The sequence below is a fragment of the Pseudoliparis swirei genome, chromosome 4 (genome assembly GCF_029220125.1).
Source record: "Pseudoliparis swirei isolate HS2019 ecotype Mariana Trench chromosome 4, NWPU_hadal_v1, whole genome shotgun sequence".
NCBI lineage: Eukaryota > Metazoa > Chordata > Actinopteri > Perciformes > Liparidae > Pseudoliparis > Pseudoliparis swirei.
In genome coordinates, this window is record NC_079391.1 from 25442640 (window position 1) to 25464687 (window position 22048).

General features: G+C 43.9%; 1 protein-coding gene across 2 annotated transcripts in view; it reads right to left on the reverse strand.

The window, feature by feature from the left end:
* Positions 1-4514: 4514 nt before the first annotated feature.
* adamts18 (ADAM metallopeptidase with thrombospondin type 1 motif, 18) overlaps positions 4515-22048 on the reverse strand; it is a 62574-nt gene continuing 45040 nt past the window's right edge. For both annotated transcript variants that reach the window (XM_056412956.1, XM_056412957.1), the window contains 8 exons: positions 21750-21870; positions 20813-20939; positions 16223-16427; positions 13509-13703; positions 11900-11970; positions 11574-11739; positions 6351-6546; positions 4515-5449 (listed from right to left, as the gene is read on the reverse strand). In XM_056412956.1, coding sequence (XP_056268931.1) covers positions 5295-5449; positions 6351-6546; positions 11574-11739; positions 11900-11970; positions 13509-13703; positions 16223-16427; positions 20813-20939; positions 21750-21870 — 1236 coding nt within the window. In that variant the 3' untranslated portion in view covers positions 4515-5294. The remainder of the gene's footprint in view (positions 5450-6350; positions 6547-11573; positions 11740-11899; positions 11971-13508; positions 13704-16222; positions 16428-20812; positions 20940-21749; positions 21871-22048) is intronic.

Genomic DNA, 22048 nt, shown 5'->3' on the forward strand with positions numbered 1-22048 from the left:
TGAAGAAGATGTATAACGAGACAAACAAAAACAAAAAAACACGTGGAGATGGATGGAGGAGGCTGGGAGTGTGTGATGGCAGAGATCGGGGCGAGGGTTCAGGAGAGCAGGGGAGGTTTAGTCAGATATCCACGGGTCTTTACCCGACTCTTATATCACCCAGCGTGACAGATACACAAAGGCCTGGGTTGACGCAGCGCTGTCAGTCGTCCTCTGAGCTGTTAATCACAGAGATCTGCGAGGGGCAGATCTCTTAACGTCGGAGGAGACGCCTGGCAGCCACAAATGAGCACCGCACTGCGACTCCCACGCAACCGCACACCTCCAAAGCCTCGCCGAAACCGCAATCCACCTGCAATCACCCTGCAGCAAATACCCGGCTCTCCTTGTGCAGTGTGTGTGAGAGAGGAAGGGATGAGAGACAGCCAGTGGTGAGGTGTGTGTCTGTTATCGTTCTGTATGTGTGGGCACGCGCTCTGTGAACTCTGGAGGGATGAGACGGGTGAGGTGGCGTTGAAATATGACAGCTCTGACTTGTTCGGAAAGCCTGCCCTCAGAGTAAGCCCTCACTTCCCCCCCCCCCCCACACACACACACACTAAGAAGGAACTCTGTTAAGATGTGATTAGGCTGTGAGAGGGTCCTATCAGGGTTCACTGCACGCCAAGCGCACACAAATGGCCGTCTGACAGTCGGCTAGTAGAGGGATGTCGAAGCTGGAAATAACAGCCAGCCCTGACTTACAGCTGGACCGACAACCGTTGGTGCTTTGCCAACTAAAAGAAAAAGATGGGCCTGGAGAGCATGTTGAAAACAGGAAGAAAAAAAGACCTGCATCGATCAGCCTGGGTTGGGAAGGTATTAAGAGAGACAGGCCTATTTTGGAGTTGACAGAGCAGGGCTTCTACTTTGGCTCAGTGTGCACACTGTGTACCCTCTTTCCAGAAAGGGTGAATTGGTGCACTTATTTTTTGCTTCAGACAAGCTGGTCTCGTCGAAGAGGGTCGTTACATTTTTCATGACAAAAAGAAAGCGATGAAATTGGAATTTTGAGACGAGACAAAGAGCTGCTCCATGAGGGGAATTCTCCGGCACTGCAGGGGTTTCGGCTAAACGCTAACGTCAGCATGCTAACATGCTCACAATGACAGGGCTCTCAAGTTTTGAAGGCAGGCAAGAGTGACATTTCCATCAGCACCCCCCCCCCCCCCCCCCATAGAACGAAATTTTTGGATATCAGTCAGTCGAGCGCAATTCCAGGATGCTTTATTTTCATTGGTTGCTGGATTAAATCTTACCCAGATACAACAGATACGTTTTTTTTCGGATTGGCTATTGTGTAGCCCATTTCTTTCTTTTGATTGGCTGATAAGTGGCACCTCACAGCAGACCTCCAGGGGAGCGCTTGATTCCTCCACGGTGAGGGCAGCGCGGCCAGCTCATGTTTGCGCGCTGCGGCACATTAAAACATTAAATAGCCGAGAGTTTTTTTCAGCGTGAGAAATACGATGTGTGGCGGGAGTGCGTGACTTAAGACCGAAATGCGTGAGTGTCACGCTCAATGCGTGACACTTGAGAGCCCTGCAATGACAATGCTAACGTGCTAATGTGTTAGCATATTGGTAGTTTGTAATTGGCTTGAAGGCTATTGGTTTGCAGGAAATGTTAGCTGATAGTGCTGAAGAGAGAGATAATTATATCAGAAATGTTCTGTCAATGTTCTGGCATTGTGTTCCATTGTTGAAGACAAATGTCATTAAAAAAAACACAATATCAAGGGGTTTCCAAAAGGCAAGTTCATGGCAATTCATGCAACAGTTAAGATAATCAGTCAGGACCAAAGTACTTCTTCGGTAACTTGGTGCTTTCCGTACCGATACCGAAGCAATACGTTTTGCGACAGCTCCCACTACAGGAATATTGCTCTAAGTCTATAAAAGCCTTCCATTCAACAGCTACTCATCTGTGAGTGCACCAACAGCAGTAAAAAAAACTTTTGATTGAGCCTGATTTTAGTATCTGTTTAAAGAACAAGTTAACAATGAGTTTGGGTACAGATGGTTGACGTGGGTACAGATCCAAGTTCAGAGAGAATTCAAAAGCAGCCCTCAGTTCCTGTCTCATTAGTCCAGCCTGGATCTCTTTATTTATTTACCGCAGTAGACCTCAGGGTGGATGTGGCTCCCCGTGCTAAGATAATAAAAATGTGTCATTATGAGCTAATATGGACCGTGGTTACTGAGTCCCATCTGGAAGTAAAAGCAGGGTGGAGAAAGAGAAAACCCTCACATCAGCTCAGCAGTAACATGGCTGCCCCGCTGAGAGGGGGACATCATAAGCTGGGTTGTTGGGACATCCATGTTTTGTACAAACACACTCTCTCCCTTTAACGCACACACACGCAGACTAGATGCATGAATTGAACTAGAATGGGCACTTGGTAGAGCGCATACCTTCGCATATCACAAGATTGGGCATTGAATTATGAACATGTTGGCATTAGTTGCATGCCAATTGGATAAAAATTTACCGTGCTATGGTAAAAAGCAGATGTTGACCTTTCCATGACCTTGACCTTTGACCCGATTGATCCCAAAATCTAATCAAATGGTCCCCGGATAATAACCAATCATCCCACCAAATTTCATGCGATTCAAGAAGATTTGGACCTTTTCATGACCTTTTCATGACCTTGACCTTGACTTTTGACCCGATCTATCCCAAAATCTAATCAAATGGTCCCCGGATAATACCCAATCATCCCACCAAATTGCATGCGATTCAAGAAGATTTTGATCTTTTCATGACCTTGACCTTGACCTTTGACCCGATCGATCCCAAAATCTAATCAAATGGTCCCCGGATAATAACCAACCATCCCAGCAAATTTCATGCGATTCGGTTTAAAACTTTTTTTGTTATGCGAATAACAAGCATACAAATAAATAAATAAATACACGGCAATCAAAACATAACCTTCCGCATTTTCAATGCGAAGGTAACTAGCAAACACAGGCATGCACCCGGGATAGCATGCCAAACAATGCGTTGCACGCCCACTTTTGCACATGCAGGCATGCACCACACACAGCAAATACACACCTCCACAGCCAGCCAGGAGCTCAGTGAACATGTTGTGGTTGTGCATGCTAGCCGAGCCGACACATTTGCGTGCACGTGCCCCAGCTTGTGATGTCTGGCTCACAGCTTGCCGGTAAAGAGCGTGCAGCCGAGGCGATGTGGGGACTCCGGGCTCCGTGATTCCTGCATTCGGGTTGATTAAAGAGCAATCGCTGCCCCCGCGGTGCGCGAAAGGGTGGCGTAATCGCTGTAAGAAAACACAGTTTCACATCAAACACATCAATTTCTGCACACTTTCGAGACATTTTTGAGGGGTTTGGCGAAAAAAGGTTGTCAGATGTCTGCGGTTGCCAAAGAGGCCAATAATATTGGATTCCCACCGAGTGGCCGGATAAATAGGAGCAGTGTGTCCCACAGGGTATAATAATCAATCTGTTCACGGCCCAGTTTAGCATACAAGGAAACACTGATGCAATGCAAAACTTTGAAGCGGCTCTATAAATATTTTCTTATATCACTAGTGGATTAAATGAGCAATCATCATGTGAAAGAGGTCTTTTGGCATGATGAGCCAACAGCAGACATTAAAACGTCTTTAAGTTCATTGTTTTTGTTGTATAGTAACTGAAACACTTTGATTCACTCTCACTTCTCATATCAGCCTTGTATCACACAACCGTTTGGTTAGGTTCGAAAGAAGGATAATGGTCTGTTTTCAAATCTTCACACATGACATGAACAGCGGTCTCCATGGTGAGAGTTCTGTGTTTTTGGTTGACCAACCCAGCCCCTTATGGACTGCCTTGCTCATATTACTTGTTATTATGCTATGTAACTTTTGATAACGACGCCTCCAAACACTACGTCACCTGCTCAGCGTGCCGCTTATTTTATTACGTCACTTGTCATTTCATCATGTAGTAGACCAATGTCCCATGTCAACCCTAACTTTTCTTTTGTCTTTTGACCTTCAAATCACTGCTTACTTTGAGAGATTGGCTTGGTACCAAATATGGATGTTTATGGATGCGTGGAGCATTAAGAATAATCTAAAATGATCTTGATTTAATATTAGGACCAATGTGCAAAGGACACATGAGTCAAATAAAGCCATCTTTTTATGAATCAGGTGTCACATGGCTCAACATGGCTGATTCACACAAACTGATTGTGTCTGTCGTAACTTATCTGAAGTCTTTCAACCAAACCCCAGCCTCATCAGTGGTGTATTCTGAGCAGACTTCTGTGAAGAACACACCCGTTATGCTATATCCTATGTAGACTGTACCCACGCTCACCCTGCAATCATCCCCTTCTCTTCCTCTTCACCCTCCTCTCCTCCAGACCCCGCAGACAATGCAGTACATTATTCCCTCCCATTGTGGCTGTAATCGTTAAGAGAGAATGCAGGAGAAAAAAAGAAAAGAAAGACAGATGGATGATCGAGTTGTATTACCATAACCGTACAGGAGAGCGACCATTTACAACGTGACTGGATAACATGTGTTACGTACACAAAGAGGTCTTCATGGCGTGAACGGAATGCACAGCGAAAATGTGTTCCAGCTTGTTCCAAAAATGATTCAGCAGCATTAAACACAACAAGCGACGAGTTTGGGAAGGAGGAAGTGTAGGAGGCATCTTGCCACTGATTACTAATGCATCGTATTACTAATAAAAGTGGATACAAAGGGTGACTGGCACAATCCTCTGGTATATCCAAACATAGAAATAACATGTTACAGATCCACTGTACACCTGACAAAATGGAAAACCATATATTACGAACCATAATAAGTTAAGAAAAAAGGATTATGAAACCAGATGCCTTTTAAAAACACAACATATAAGCCAAACTGAAACGCGATTGTCCTTTCCTGTTCTCCTGATGGCTTGTAGCTTTCGAGGTTTCAAAAGTAAAACACTCAACAAAATGACAACAATATATATTACATTAACATGTCCTTTGTTATGTGTATTGTCTTTCCAGTTACAATGTGGTTGATGAAAGGATGACTTTAGCGCTGTGGCAGAGGAACATCGGCAGCCACACTTGCCTTCTTCAACAAAAGGAGTCTGTGTTTTCTCTATTTCCCTCCTTTTAAGAAATTCATTAGTCAAGTACTCCAGGAGGAACAGAAACACAAGTGTCGAGCACAGTTCTGTGTGTTGTGAGAGGTAGCCACCACATGGCTGCTGGGGTGTTGCATCCCTCAGAGGCCAGGATTCACAGCCTCAAGGGCCTCAGAGCTCTTCTGCCTCTTGCTGGAGCAGGACCTGCAGCACTGCTGTCCATAGAACTTGTGGTTACAAACGCCGTGCTGGGGAACCAGATGACACCAGCTGAAATGGTCCACGCATTGTTCTTCTGCAGAGAAAACAGAAATGAATAAGACACATGTTGAGCAGCAGTGCTGGCGTCGCTCAAGTGCTCGTTGATGGAGGTGTGTCGTTAAATAGCACCGAGACCTGACAACCAAGTCTGCAATTACGTGGTCTAAACAAACACATACCATTGGCCGATGCTTTGCCAAGTCATTAGAGTGCTGCAAAGAGTTGCGGCCAGCAGCAAGTGTGTGGCGTTAGTTTGTGCTTCGTGACCCCTGCTGCCACTGAAATGACTCGTGAGCACAGCATAAGGCTACAACTCATAATTACATAAATGCATTGTTCCGTCGAAGGAATAGTAAGAAAATCAAGATGCCATTATATTTTCCAGAAAGCACCAACAGACAGTCTAGAATCCAATTATAGACTTTTACTTGATAATGGAGGATTCCTTGCTCATTTACGTTTTAAGAAATATAGATTCTGTAAAAATATATAAAAATATATCAACTAATCAATAAAACAAGTCTAATATGAAGCAGCTCTGTACTCAGACAAGGCAGAAGTATTTTGAGTTAAGCCTGTTGCCAATTAGCAATTAGCCACATAATGTTGGTGCAGCAGTAGCTTAGTCTGTGGGGACTTGCTGATTCAAGTCCCTGCACAGAACAAGTATGAATGTGGAATGATGGTTGGAAAGGTGCCAGTTTTCCTCCCCAGCATCTTAATACCAGGATAGGTAAAAGTGCAGGGGCAATATTTCACTGTGTGTTGTGCGATGTAATATATGTGACAGTAAAAGCTGATTTACATTAACGTCAAAATTAACTTCAGCTACTCTTCTGAAGCAGGAACCCCACCAAAAACAGGGAATGCAAACTCTACACACAAAGCTCATCGTTATAAGGAAATTAAACATTTTTTTTTTTTTACAACTTTACCGTTCGGTGTTGGTCCAGCAGCTGTGACCCTGCCGGGGCGTTGTGCTGGGACCATTGGAGCAGCCGGGCAGAAGTGTGTGTTGCACGCCCTGGAAGTGACAGGTCTCTGGTGGGACAGGCAGCCGGCTGCGGGGCGACCTTGGCGGAGACACTGGATGGACCGAGTCTGGACTCCACCGCCACAGGACACAGAGCACTGAGACAGAGCGACAGAAAGAAAATGAAAGCGCGGGACGAGATGGAGGGAAGTGGGAGAAAAAAAGCATGGAGATATAAATAGGAGAAGGAAATGAAACGCTGACGCGTACGGAGAAAGAAGCAGAAGAGGGATGGAGGAAAAGCGCGGAGACAAAGAACAGATGAAGAAAACAAACATCCCATACAGCATGTACTTGCCCTCAAGCGAGCTGTCAGCAGATATCTTCTCCGGTGGAAACATACCGGGATCACAAGCATAAGATCAAGCAGAATAGCACACTGGTATAAGAGTTTGCCCTCAAGACTTTGCATAATAGATGATATAACACGTACGTAGCCTACACCAGTGATTTTCAACCACACCAGTGTGCCGTGAGAGATCGTCAGGTGTGCCGTGGAAACATTTACAATTTCACTTAATTGGTCCCAAAAAATATTATTTAGTTGCCGCAAATAATGTGCTTTTGTTGAGCGTCTGAGCCTGCAATATAGTGGCTGAGCAGTTAATTAAATACTCTTCCATGTCATGGGTGGCAGAAAGCATTAAAGTGAAGGTTATCTTTCGTTTGGATTCACTTTCACCGGGGGTCCGACTGCACCGATCCCATTGCGCTTTGCTGTGTGGGGGAAAAGCTAGCAAACAGTGCCATAGTTTTAAGCAAGCTGAAGCGTCATCTCGAGACAAAACATCGTTAGCAGAGTGAAAGGGAAACACCCAGATGTTCTCGTTACGCACTGTTTTTTCTCGTCGCAAAACGTCACGAGCAGACCTAACTCCTGTGTTGACTGATGTCGTGTGTATGGTTAATATTTGTGAGGACATGACCTCTGAAAAGCCGCATATTTGCATATTTATGTGAGGAAATGGGAGCGGAGCATGAAGCCCTATTGCTCCACACAGAAGTCCGATGGTTGGCCTGTGTGTACGAGCTGTGGGAGGAACTCAAAGTGTTTTTGACTGATGAGAGGTGCGATGATGCAAAGTTGCGCGCCAGTGATGAGTGGTGTGCAAAGCTGTCATACATGGCAGATATGTTTCAGCACCTGAATGAAGTGAACACACGGATGCAAGACCGAAATCAAAACCTGCTCACAAGCACAGACAAAATAAATGGAAAAAAAGTGCACCTCTGGCAACATGTTGAAAGTGCCATTCTTGACATGTTACCCCTCACCCAGAAATGGCAAGGAGATGTCAACACTGCTGCACTGTGTGAGACAATAGGTAGACAATTAAAAACTATTGAGGATAAGTTGTCATTTTATTCCCCCTCAACCTCCACTGAATGCCTTGACTGGGTTCGGGACCCCTATAGCTCAGCAAAAGTTGTTGGACGAGCAGGAGGAACTAACTGAACTGAGACCAGACCGTGGTTTAAAGCTGAGCTTTTCTGATCTACCTTTGGATAGTTATTGGTTGACTGTTGCTCCATTCTGGCAAACAGAGCAATTTCAACATTGTTCCTACTTTCCACAAACAAATCTTTGTGAGATGAGATTTTCAAGCATGGCTGCTATAAAAATACTCAAAACAGAGAGAAACTGAGAGCTGTTGAAGAAGAGCTTCATGTGGGCCTTTATTCAGCTCTGGGTTGATCCAAACAGGACCAGGTTTCACACTGATTAAGTATCAACACATCAATTCAATTCAATTCAGTTCATTTGTATAGCCCAATTTCACAAATTACAAATTCGTCTCGGAGTGCTTTACAATCTGTACACATAGACATCCCTGCCCCAAAACCTCACATCGGACCAGGAAAAACTCCCAAATAACCCTTCAGGGGAAAAAAAAAAGGGAAGAAACCTGCAGGAGAGCAACAGAGGAGGATCCCTCTCCAGGATGGACAGATGCAATAGATGTAATGTGTACAGAAGGACAGATTTAGAGTTAAAATACATTCAATGAATATGACAGAGTGTATGAATAGTTCATAGTAGGCATATTCCACGATGGAGACCTCCACGATCCATCAGGCAGATGGCGGTGGGGAGGAGGAGTGGGCGGAGTCTCAACAGTGGGCGGAGTCTCAACAGGACAGTGGTGCAGTCAGGAGCAGGAATTCCACGACCCAGACCTCGACGATCCATCAGGCAGATAGGATCTATGCCGTCTCATAGGGTCCGATGACCCCATGAGACGTGAAGTCAAAAGGACTCCGGGGAGAAAGCAGAGTTAGTAACGTGTGATTGAGAGATGAAAATTCATCCTTAAGGAGAGAAAAAAAGAGGAGATAGGTACTCAGTGCATCCTAAAACGTCCCCCGGCAGCTATAAGCCTATAGCAGCATATCAAGGGGCTGGACCAGGGCAAACCTGATTCAGCCCTAACTATAAGCTCTGTCAAAGAGGAAGGTCTTAAGTCTACTCTTAACTGAGGTGACTGTGTCTGCCTCCCGGACTGAAATTGGAAGCTGGTTCCATAAAGAGGAGCTTGATAACTAAAGGCTCTGGCTCCCATTCTACTTTTTAAGACTCTAGGAACTACAAGTAGTCCCGCATTTAGTGAGCGTAGCTCTCTAGTGGGCAATATGGTACTACAAGCTCCTTAAGATATGATGGTGCATCACCAATCAAGGCTTTGTACGTTAAGAGAAGAATTTTAAAAGTGATTCTTGATTTTACTGGGAGCCAGTGCAGAGCAGCTAGTGCAGGAGTGATGTGATCTCTTTTCTTAGTTTTAGTGAGAACACGAGCTGCAGCATTCTGGATCAACTGGAGGGACCTAAGAGATTTATTAGAGCAGCCTGATAATAAGGAGTTGCAGTAATCCAGTCTCGAAGTAACGAACGTGAACCAATTTTTCTGCATCTTTTTGAGACAAGATGTGCCTGATTTTTGAAATATTACATAGATGAAAGAATGCAGTCCTTGAGATTTGCTTTACGTGGGAGTTAAAGGACAAGTCCCGATCAAAGATAACGCCAAGATTCTTTACAGTGGTGTTGGATGCCAGGGCAATGCCGTCTACAGAATCCACATCACCAGATAATTGATCTCTGAGGTGCTCAGGGCCGATTAAAATTAATTCGGTTTTGTCTGAGTTTAACATCAAGAAGTTGCAGGTCATCCATGTTTTTATGTCTTTAAGACATGCTTGAATTTTACCGAGTTGGTTGCTCTCCTCTGGTTTTATCGATAAATATAGTTGAGTATCATCTGCATAACAATGAAAGTTTATGGAGTGTTTCCTGATAATATTGCCCAAAGGAAGCATGTATAAGGTAAATAAAATTGGTCCAAGCACAGAACCTTGTGGAACTCCGTGATTAACGTTGGTGGTTATCGAGGCGTCATCGTTTACAAATACAAACTCACAAACAAGAGACTTAAATTGTCGGCATATGCTGTATTATGCTCAAATGTGACATGTTGTAAGTCTTTTGGTTGTTGGGTGGGCTGTGGGATTTTTTTATTGTAAAAAATGTGCCGCGGCTCAAAAAAGGTTGAAAAACACTGGCCTACACAATCTTCCCTGATAGGCTCTGTATCGGAATAGAGCTTGTTGGACTGCATCTGAGAACTACACAATAACTTTACTGTGTCTGCAAACTACCTACACTGTACAGTTTGTTTTGGGGTAAATAGATATTAGAACACCCGTGGTCATATATTATGAATTGATTGATTGTTTTGGCCCAGACGTTGTATCGTCATAGTAGGGCTTGGCAGAAAATTCTGAAAAGCGAACCCAATACGAAAGAGCCTTAAACCTGCAAGAAGTCTGACTGAGATGTCTATAAGAAAAGGACACTGCTTCTAACTTGATTACAACAATTTAATACAATAGTTTATGGTCTCAACGGTGAGTGCCAAGTCTTATTCAATACAGCAAGATGTCCATATGGTACATTTTAGTCTCATATAATAATAATAATAATACATTACATTTCTATAGCGCTTTTCAAAATATTCAAAGACGCTAGAGTCAAACTGACGATAAAGTTACATTGTGATTGATAGGGTGCTACCAGATTTGTATATTTTGTCCCTACATCCCTCCTCTGCAGTCCAAACATGGTCACTACCGCTCACTGGTTGCAAAAGAAACAAGATGCTGATGGCCAAAATGCCAAAATCATGGCTTCAGAACTCCATTCCACAAACCAATGGGTGATGTCACGATGGCTACGTTCACGTCTTATAGATAAGTCATAGGCCTATTTGAAGGTAGCCACTGACTGTCGATATTTTCACTGTTGCTAGCAAGTTAAAAAGCTAATATTAACTTCAGTCCTTGGTTGAAAATGCCGTCCCTAGCTGATTTATTTATGTTTTCAGCTTGCATGGTTTTAAACAAAGAATGGGGTAATATACAGGGTATAGCCTACATAGCAATGTAGTGCTAAAGACTGAGGTTTAAGCTTCACCTCCAAAATATAATAAAGAGCAGAGTATTACTGTGACATAGACACCACATGATGTACCAGTTGTGATCAGAGCTTATTTAACACAACCGTAAGCCCACAAACTAATGTAGCTAGCTGCCGATACACTGCGTGTTGCTTCAGTATGCCGGTTGGCAGGACAGGCTAACGGTCGCAGACTATGTGAGTAGATCAACACACTCTTTTGCTCTTATGTTAGTTTTGTAATGAAAGGACTCAAAGAAAGCCACCATCTTCCACAGAAAACAGAGCATCTCTATTTTTATAGCGCAATATTTATTAATCCAGTTCAGAGTTACAGTTCCTGCATTACCTCGGAGACAGTGGTTTGGCCTTGACTGACTTTAGCCATCCTTCCAAACACAGATACAATCAGTTTTGTTCACTCCAAGTCCCTGTCCAGGGGACTGATGTGAGATTTAAGTTTCATCATGGCTATAATGGCAAATGCTCGTTTGAGCATCCAGTCATCCATTATGTGTCACGGGATTTTCGAACAAATATCCGTGTGGTGTGCTTCACACTTGTTCCATGTCTTGGAGAAAAGCTCCAGATCGGAGGACAGTCAGCTGGAACTCGTAAAGCACTAAAGGTCTCTCATGAAGACAGATTATGATCAAATATTGAGTAAATGTACCTGTTGCCAGGGAGAGGAGTACCAGCCTAAGGACACAGCACTGGAGCTGGTTCTGCCTGGCACAGCTTGAGGGAGCTCTGGGCACGGACCTCTGTTGCAGCCCTGCTGGAGATCCAGCAAGGGTTTCGCCATGTTCCTGCACCTCCGTATGGGGAACTCCACATACCTGTGAGGAGAAGGCAGGTTGTCCGCCTTAAAATGACTTTTCCAACAGAGCATCCAATTTTGAAAACCTTCAGACTCAGAGGACCGTACACAGATGACACAGTGGGGTCAGCAGCATCGGATTTATTAAAGTGTCTTGTTGTGCAGTTGAAGGCACATACCATCCCTGTGAGTCTCTCTCCCCGCAGCGAAGCTCTCTCTTCTGGATGCCTGAGCCACAAGACCTGGAGCACTGAAACGCAGGCAGGAGGGACAATTTCACAAAATGAACTCTGTGATTGTGTGGCGCCCAAAGCAACAGACACCACAAGGTCGCCTATCATTGGAGAAATGGAGCCGAAATACTGAGTGTGTTTGTTCTCAGTCATTCATTTTGATGAGCAGAGCAGCATATATGTATGAGAGAATGTAAATGCATGTGACTCTTCTGCAAAAATCAAACCCCCGTCGGAGCTTCACTGTGTTTTTTATCTCAGTAGTCTCGCGCCTGCAGACCTGACCCTCACGCTGACCTCTTCAGTTCCATATTCAGCAGCATGAACTCACTGAGGGCCCTCACTCAAACTACCACACTTAACATAAAAGAGGAGAAAGATGAATTTACAGAACCAAGTCAGGAAAGACTTTAACAAATAATATGTTGATTCATGATTGAATAACAGGCAACAGAATGAGACTTGCCACTTATTTATATTAGACTTATAATGTACAGATTCATTCAAACATTTACTTAGTTTTGGAGATGTTTAATGAATCTTTGGTGGAGTATATCACCGCCACCATAATGTATTGCCATGGAACTCTTCATAATCCAACACGTAAACTGGCAAGATTGAGGAGCAACGATATAAATATAATGTGGATATGTCAGCAGACAGAAACAGACTTTATTTGTGTTAAGTACTGCCAACATGTAAGACATTTCTTTATGTTTTGGAACAAATTGAATCGCTCTCTTTATTCTATAATGTTGGCAGCAATGCGCAATCACACGTAAAAAAGGAAAAATACCAATGATGAATTCTTGGAGCTCATAGATGCTTTGTCCAGTACAGTTCAAAACAGAAAAAGATATGTTATCAACCAATCAATTAAAAAAGATAAAAGGTCTTCTAGATTAATCAAATTGGAGTCTGTAATCGAGTTATTGTCTTAGATCTAGCTGCTTTGATCTGTGACGTTAATCCTACTTGCTTTTGTAGCAAAGTTATTTTATGAAAAACACATTTTCTTGTATTTTGAATTTGTAGTCATCCTTTTTTTCCATTACTTCCATGTGAGGTCCTGGGACATGTATATTGGGCTAAACAAAATAAACTGAATTGAATTAAATTCCAGTTCATCCTTTTCTTTTTCCTTTCCACAAATTCAGTGAAGGGATGTGACGATGTGCAGTGCTCATAGTTTAGTCCAGATGAAGCAGAAGTCTTGATATTGCATTGCATTCTGATTTATGGAGGCTGCTAGATTTCTCCTAGTATGGCTGTTGAATATTTTGCTCACGCTTTTATTTTCTAAATCCAAAAACACTTTTTTTTCTCTAAAACAATGTTTTGAATAAGATGTTTTAAAGGCTGTCCGTCGAACGCTGCCAACAGGCAACAGAGTGGACCCACAAATCAATGTGCTTCATCTAAAGCTGTGTGTTTCGAAGAACATGTGGGTTTTCGAGGGTTTCTTCCTCCGAAAAATGATGAAACAGAAGATTTCTGAACACATTTCACTTCTAAACCTCCTGCACCTTGATCTTCCTGTCTCCTTTGTTCCTACCTCTCCCCAGGCAGTGGGCATCCACTGCAGCCTCTCGTTCTTTGGGCAGCGCCGCAGGACACAGGTCTCCTGGGCTTTGGGCCTGTGGTGCTGTCTGCACATGCTGTCGGGCACCACCGCCGCCTTGGACCCCAGAACGCTGCTGCGGCAAAACACGCTCCGCTTCCTCAGTCCGCGGCCGCAGGTCTTGGAGCACTGTGAGAGGACGTGGATGGAGTCAAAGGAGTCACACACAAAAACAAACGTGCGTGTCCTCAGGAGGGTAGTGATTCAATCATCAAAGGGTAAATGTTCATACACATATTAAATCATACATTCACACGCTGTACTTTCTGATATTGCTTTAACCTTCAGCTTTCATCGCATTTAACAGAGGTTAAACCCTTGGCACAGACATTGTTAATGCTTTTGCGATGCCCCACATGGTATACGAGCAAACACAAGGTCACCGGTTTTGACGACAGCCCATTACGGGCTAACATTAAATATAATACACCAATAACTCGCAGATGAATGTGACCCCGACCAGTCAAAGTATCCACCGTAGGCAGACATTGCTGCTGTCGACTCCAACCGGAGAAAGCAGAGGTGGACAACAGTGTCAAACTGCTCTGCCGGGACTGAAAACCACAGCCGGCGGGTCAGTTAATGTGACAGCATCACATCAATCAATGAGACAAAAGACTCACACACATCTGTGCATACCAATTCATGTGCACAGCCCTGCACGGACACGCATCCTGGTTGTCCTTTTGTCACTGAAAGTTCAGATTGATGTTTTAACGGATCCTGGCCTTGCCTCTGTGACCGCCGACTGAACTCGGACCGATGTGACAAAATAGTCCCACAACCCCTCAGCCTAAAGAACGGCTGACGGACAGCTGTGTGACTGTGCAGGTCACAGCAGCCAATCATCAGCAGAAAGCTACTCGGCTATTAATATTGTATACAGCTTAATGAGCACATAAAAGGCCCTGTCTACCGGTTGGAGATGCCAAAACCTTCATGTTTTTCTTTCATGCTTAGTTATTAGCCATCAGATTAAAAAGCCCAATCACACTTGTTTTGTGATTCAAAGTCGTGTTTGGTTCCTACCTCCAGCTATTTAATTGCAATGCAGACTTAAAAAGAACTTCCCAAATCAAAAGCACAAGGGTAGAAGAGGGAAGATTTCTTTGAGGTTGAAAAAAATAAAAAGGTTTAGCAGAAATCTGAGGATAAAAGTTGAAAAAAGTGGTAGTAGGCCTACCAAGAAATGGCTCGTTTGTATTTCGACTGTTCAGTTCTGTAGTTTAAAAAAAATGTTGTTCCCATGTCCAACAGAGGGCAGCAGAGCGTTTGTTTAAGCACGAGGGAAACCTCTGACAGCTCATGAGGAAGCCCAGTGTGTGTGTAGGTGTGTGTGTGAGAGTGTGTGTGTGTGTGTGTGTAGGTGTGTAGGTGTGTGTGTGTGTGTGTGTGTGTGTGTGTAGATCCTCTGTTCCGTTCAGTTACTTAATGTTGACAAAACTCCAAGCATGACGATAACTGGATGAACATGTCTCAATAGGGGGTGGGGGGTGGGGTGGGGGGCACTTTTAGCAGACATAACAGGCACATGTTACCTGTAAACCCTAACAGCAAAATGAATGATTTCACATCCAACAAAGCAGAGACAGTGGAAAAGTATCATCATCATCATCATCATCATCATCAAGTATGACAATGTTTCACTGTTTGAACAGCGAGTAGAAAGGTTACTATTGGCCTTCTTTCTTTTACAATGCATCCCTGTGTAAATGGTCACATGGATGCCTTCTATTCATTTGCTTCATGTCCAGGGTCCTAGTGCTGTGCCTAGAGGCCCCTGCACCCGACTCTCTCAAGCACCAGCCTGACTCAACCTGCACAAACACCAGTCACCAATATTTGAATACAATAGTGCAGCAACAATCACTACTGTCAGCAGTTTCAGTTACAGTCATAATTATAAGCCAAGAGGGAATTCTGTATCATTCAATTACGATGTACAAGTATGACACAAATATTACATCAGTTTGTCAGTAGTCATCTCTGTCAAACTTGATGCATTTGCATGATTACAAACACATGCACATACACACACACACACACACACTGACACATACTGACACACACAGGGAAAGAGAGTCAAAGGAGAACCTCCTTTTCATGAGTGTCAGTCGCCTCTCACCTGTCACTCACTCAATCAGCCAGTGAGAGGAACACACAGTATCTCAGGCTGTGCAGCTGCAAGCTGAGGAGCATCTCGTTGTGAACCCAGATCCTCTATTCCGTTCAGTCATGAATGCAAAACAAACTCAAGCAGGATTCTTCAGTTTTTTTCCCCTGCAAATTAAATTCTGAGCTAAATGCTAACGTCAGCATGCTCACGTGGTGATTTCTCAAAGGTTTATTTAGCGTGGTAGCTGGCTAACATTCGCTAATTTCCACTTAACAAAAAGATCAACTGAGGCTTAGTGTCCTTCATGTTACAGTTATTTGGAAAACATACTAATTTTAAAACAATATGAAATTTGACCTGGCATGCTGGATAAAAAGTGAGGGAGGTGACCAAAGTGTTTACCATTCAACCCATGGGGATCATAAGCAACAGAACCAAACGTCAACAAGATTCACCTAACAGTAAATATGTCACCGATATGTCAAGCTCTTGATTGAACAAAAAATAAAGTTAAATTCTGCTACAAACCCACCTGGGACCAGGATCCGGTGCTCCAGTCGGGCGGGCAGGTCTGAGTGTGGCAAGGCTGGACCTGGGCCGGAGAGACTACGGGACAGAGGGAGTGCACCGTCACCTCTTCCCTCTGATAAGTCACCTTCCTCAGGCACCGCAGGGTCCTGGTCTGCTGACCTCCTCCACATGCGCGGCTGCAGGGGCCCCAGTCTCCCGATGCCCAGCTGTTGAGGGACAGCAAGAGGGAGTACGCATGAGGGGGCAGACCAACATGCACACCAACCACATTACTGAGCTCCTAATCAGGACAGCCAGCCACAGGTTCTGCTGCACTTATTTTGGGCCCAAACACACACACGCACATACCCAAAAACATAATAACATAATTTCACCCTAAAGTAGCAGTGACTGCAAAGACTAAAGGAAACTACTTATTATTAGGCAGTTAAAAAACACTTTCTTGCTTTTCCTAAAAAAAATAGACGTGATACTTTTGAAATACTCAGGACAGATTTCACACATTGATCCTTGTCAGAGCACAGATTGGTAGTTAAGGACAGACAAAGAAAATACACAGGATAAAATATAAATGCATAGTCATCCATATCCCCTTGTGCTCGTCGGATCTGAATTTAAACACGATGATCATATTGTACACACAACTCTCCATAACAGATTTGCCAGGTCTCCCAAGGCCAATGTAGTCCACCACATACAATAAGGCTGCAACCCCTCCCTCCTCTCGTCTCTCACGGTTTTTAATTTCTCTTTCTGTCTTTTCACTTTGGGTCTTATATTATTTTCAATCTCCTCTCTTTTTGTCCGGTGTGTTTTTTGTTTGTTTTTTGCCTCTCCCGTCCTCTCTCTCCTTTTCTTTAAAATCCTGCTTCGTCCCAGATGAAAGCCGACTGCTGCTTCTAAAATAGCTCCTGTCTTGGCTGAAGGGGCAGATTACAGCAATTGAGTGGTCTGACAACCGCAGGCTCAGAGGAGCGAGATGGAGAGATGGGCAGATGGATCAGACCGGTTCTGAGGCCGCGCTGCCGCCGACCTGCTTCAGGGGAAGAAAAATGCTTTCATTCTCTGTCAAAAATGAAGCAGCTGAGACTAAACTGCAATTTGGAAATGGCGGAGACGTGAACCAATGGGAAAAGCATCGGTTAGGGATGTTTTGTGGCTGTTTCCTTCTTCTTTTTCCTCCTCTGTTTTGCCGGGTTTATAAATAACAATATCTCATTGGGGAAAAGTGGCTTAAGTGGCTGCAAACCAACACTGACCTTGCTGTAATTTGTATCACTGAAATGTTTCAATAACTGACATATTTTGAGGTAGAAGAGTGCAATACTATAGGGAAGGCATGAGTATGGCTGCACACCAGCTACCATGTACATGAATATGTATTCTGAATTAGATTTTTCTGCTTAATTATATACAAAATGACCATCACTTTCACTTGTATAAACATTCTTTTCATCTCGGCCATTTTGTTACTTACTTTTCTGAGGAATTCAATCCAACAGGCGCTGACATTTTATTTCCTTTCTTTTGGTCTTGTACGATGTTGGCATTTTGTAATGTAGCACAATATTAAGGGTGGCGGAATTCCATTTAGCCTCTTCATGCTGTCGCACTACCATATCATGCCTTTACCTTAACACTTGAATGCAATATGTATTCTTAAGAATAATAGCCAAATATCTGATGCTTTGATTTTTTCATTATTTTTCTTAAATTGAATTTAATGTGGGTAACAACATAATTACAGCTGCCATTCATTTTGTTTGTAAATAATCCTCCTTTAGTCATTAACTAAGTTACATACTCAGGACTATGATCACCCAAAATCCTATTCTTTAATTCATTAATTCCATATATTTCATACAGTATACATCCTGTGATTAATTAATCATGTAAACTGTTACTGGAGATATTAATTTCACTGAAATAAAAACAACTCTTGTGCATATATTGATTGCCCCATACATATTTACTGGCACAGGTACAACATGTCTCTCTTTGATCCATCTACATACAGTATGCTTCTGTATGATGCGCTGAGAGACATCCCAACGCGTGGTAAGTGACTCTACAGATGGTCTCTGCCAATTGAAAGAGCAAAAGAACTTGAAGCAGCAGACACAGAACAGTGGAGGAAGGGGATGGAGATGAGCTGTGCTGTGGAAACACTTTTAAAGTAAATCTATGATATATGAGCAGATCTCTTCCTAACTGCTCGCTTGGCTGGAAGATTGAACTGGCTTCCTAAAACTCTCCTTGCATCTTTCTTTTATATCCAGAAAACTGCTGCTACACCACAGCTGACAATCCCAGTTTTGGGTGACAGGCTCACAGCAACATGGAGAGTGAAGGTTGAAAGCAACAGGGTGTTGATGGGAGTAAAGGGGTGAGGGTGTGGGGGGGGGGGAGCAGTTTGACTGGCTCTGCATGGCTAGACTGGCCTGGCCCCGTGGGAATCCTGCCGTCTCTGCACAATAAAACATGGATAGGCCTGTCAGCACTCGAGATACACGCTGCAGAGATAAGCAGCCACTTTTACACCCCCCTCCTGTCAGACCCACAGACCCACACGCAGAGCGCACATGCATCCCGCCTCACTGTCAATTTATCTTTTCCTCTGCCGGGCTCTTGAATGTGCGCCCGTACATCCTGGAGCTAATAATGCAGTCATTAAAGCTTTCATGCTGCTCACTCAACTCAACTTTCTTCCTGTGCAGCGCCCATAAATTGGCCCATACACACAACAAGCTGAGAAAACGGTGTCAGCTACTGCATAATAAGATCCACGGGTGTCTAACACTGCTTTGTGTTCCTGAATGGACCGCCACACTGATGTTATTTTTCCGGGCTCTTAACTGAAACAAATGGGGGAGGTAACGCGCGGCTGTTTAATACCTTTCGCCAAGATAAGAGATACGCATGCCCAAGTTTAGGGACAGGAAATGCCCTCTCGAGTGGTGTGAAACTTAATGAGAAGCAGGGGCTGTTTGATGGAGATGTAACCGATAGCTGTCTGGCTTCTTCGACCCCTGACACTGGAGGAAGTTGAGTTTGGACATCTTGTGGCGAATGGTGAACAGAAGTTTGGGCCTGTAATACATATTCTAGCATCATACAGTATGTACAGAACTGTAACTGTGCATGCCGCCCTGCGTGTGTCTGTGTGTGTGTGTGTGTGTGTACTCTCTCTGAACCCAGGACACGGTTCCCTGCCTGTTCTTTGGAGCCGCGCTGTAAATCGAGGTAGCTCCACTTCCCCTCGGCTGAAGGCCCACATTGGCGGCTATTATATATTTAGTTTCAACTTGTTACTGGTTTCCACCTGTGCTCGTTGCACCGGTCCCCAAATGCACTGTCTCCTTTAAATAATAATAATGCATGCCATTAAGCACAACGTCTAGACAAGAGTGGAGATAAAACATGGGCATAATTTCGCCACGGAGAAAGTTAGGACACCCCGGGCAGAGAACTGCATGAGAGGGATGACGCACACTGAATGCAACAATCACTCCGAGTCGGCTTCCATGTGTCCCTCCTTCTCTTCCATGTCTCTCTTTCTAATCCTATAGTGAAAGGTCCATTACAGCAACATACTACTGAATTGACTACGTGATAAAACACATTTGGTTAGACTGGAATAAGCCATAGCCAGTTTTTAGAAATATCGAATTCTCCGACAGCATCCCCACCCACCGAAGAAATGTTTGAGGAGCCAACAAGTCAACACTGTAAAAGCTCCCAGCTTGAAATGAGACGGAGAGCCGAGCAGCTATGTGAGGTCGTACTTAGGTAGGTTGAGAGTTACATGCTAATGTTAGCCACGAGGCTAACATGCCAATGTTTAGCACTTAAACAGTTTTTACCACATTTACTAAGTTTTCCGTGTTAGCACGCTAACATTTGCTGATGGGAAAGTCTTTCATATTGTATTCATCAATTTCAGTGATAATATGTTTGCCTGATCTTAGAAATATAATAATATATTGTTCCCAAAACAGCCTTAAAACCAGGTTATCGCGTCCTGGAGCGATGACCAAAATATGAATTGTTCTTGCATATTTTAAACTTTTATGGTTAAAATATGTTCTTAGGTTTAGGTTACACTACTGGAGAAATGCTAGGGCTAGGTCTCCAGGAACCTGCTGTCATCAAGTGGTAAGAACATCACAGACGTGAAGACCAAAACATTACATGTCTGAGGGATTAAAATCCACTGGACATGCAGCTGGAGAAAACGCTGCACTCGAATAATTAAAGAGTGGTGCATAAAGTCAGGAGATAGGAAGGATTTCTCACGTAGGAAAATGGAGAGAAAACCCCCCCCAAAAAAAATGACAGAGAAGGGAGGAGGGTGTGAGGAGAAGAACACAGGCTAAGCAAAAGTGGTAGCTGGCCACAGTAAATGGACCACAGGCAACCTCTAGACTGGACTGCTCACTGTGTGTGTGGGCATGCGTGTGTGTAATAAAAACAGGGCCTAAGATTCCTGAACATTTGGCAACATGAAGACCCTTGCCACATATCCCACAGCGAACTGTACACGAGGCGATGCCCTGAGCCACACACACACTCGCACTCTCACAGCACTTACTAGGCTGGGCAGGGCTGGGTGTTGCAGAGGAGAGAGCCCAGTGTCGGTCTGGTGTGGGGATTACACATGGTGGAGTTCACCTGGACCTTCTGGTCCTGCAGACACATAGCCTTGGTCGAGATACGACCTGATGGAGAGAGAGAGAGTTGATGTAGTTCTTGTGTACAATTTAACAAATTCAACATGCCATCAACATGGAAAGTGTCATAGACACACACACAGACACGCACACACAAACACACACACATACACACACACACACACACACAGAGCTATCTACTGTCAAGGGCGCAGAGGGTTGCTGTAAATCTTTTGGGACAAAAATAAACAACATTCTGTGAAAAAATGTTGAAACCTCAGATTGATTCAGTCAGCAGGCTTCTCATTTCTAGTTGAGAGTTTTTTGTATCCGTAGATATTGTTATGCTCCATTACTTATTTAAGGGGTCTTAAATATGCACTTGACAGAGACTGAGGCCAAAGCTGCATGTCTCGAAACCTCCGTGTTCTGCTGTTGCAGTGTAAAACCAGTATTGTATGGGAATAATACTTGCTTTATTCTAATATAACCCTGTTTGGTCCCTCAGCATACATACATGTACATGTACATGTAATGTTACAAGAGAACATGTTTTAAAGATGAGGAATAGCAGATGTGTTTGGCAAATGTAACTCTATCTGGAGTAACCCTGGCAAAACTCCAAACTCTTTTTATCCCAGGCTTTCTCTCCTTCTCCACCCCGAAGCACGCTGCTTCAGCATGTGGAGATAGCCAAAGCTTTACTGGCCTGCTGTGCTGAGATACTAAGCTGTTGAGTTGGAAAACTGCTGCTCAAATGAGAGGTTCAGTGAACACGTGAACAAATAACGGAGTTCGTTTGGTTTCATCGATCTAACAAACATGTTCAGGTTCACGTACAAACACACTCAGTCTCACCTCCAGCACACGGAGCGGAGCAGTCGGAGCGCACCACGCCCCAGCTGTAGTCGGGTTTCCTCTCAGTGCGAGGCAGGGTGTACTCCCACACGACACCTGGATTCTTTCCCTGCAGAAGGATCTGTCAGGCAATCAGAAAAGTGTCCCAGTGTGAATATAGAATGTCTTTTTAACCACTACAAGAACATTTTGGGAGCGGAACAATAACGTCAGAAAAACTAGAATTTTAAATAAGGGTAATGTTTTTGGGGGGAAACGGTCAAGTAACCTTTCAAGAACATTCTAGGAACATTCTGATT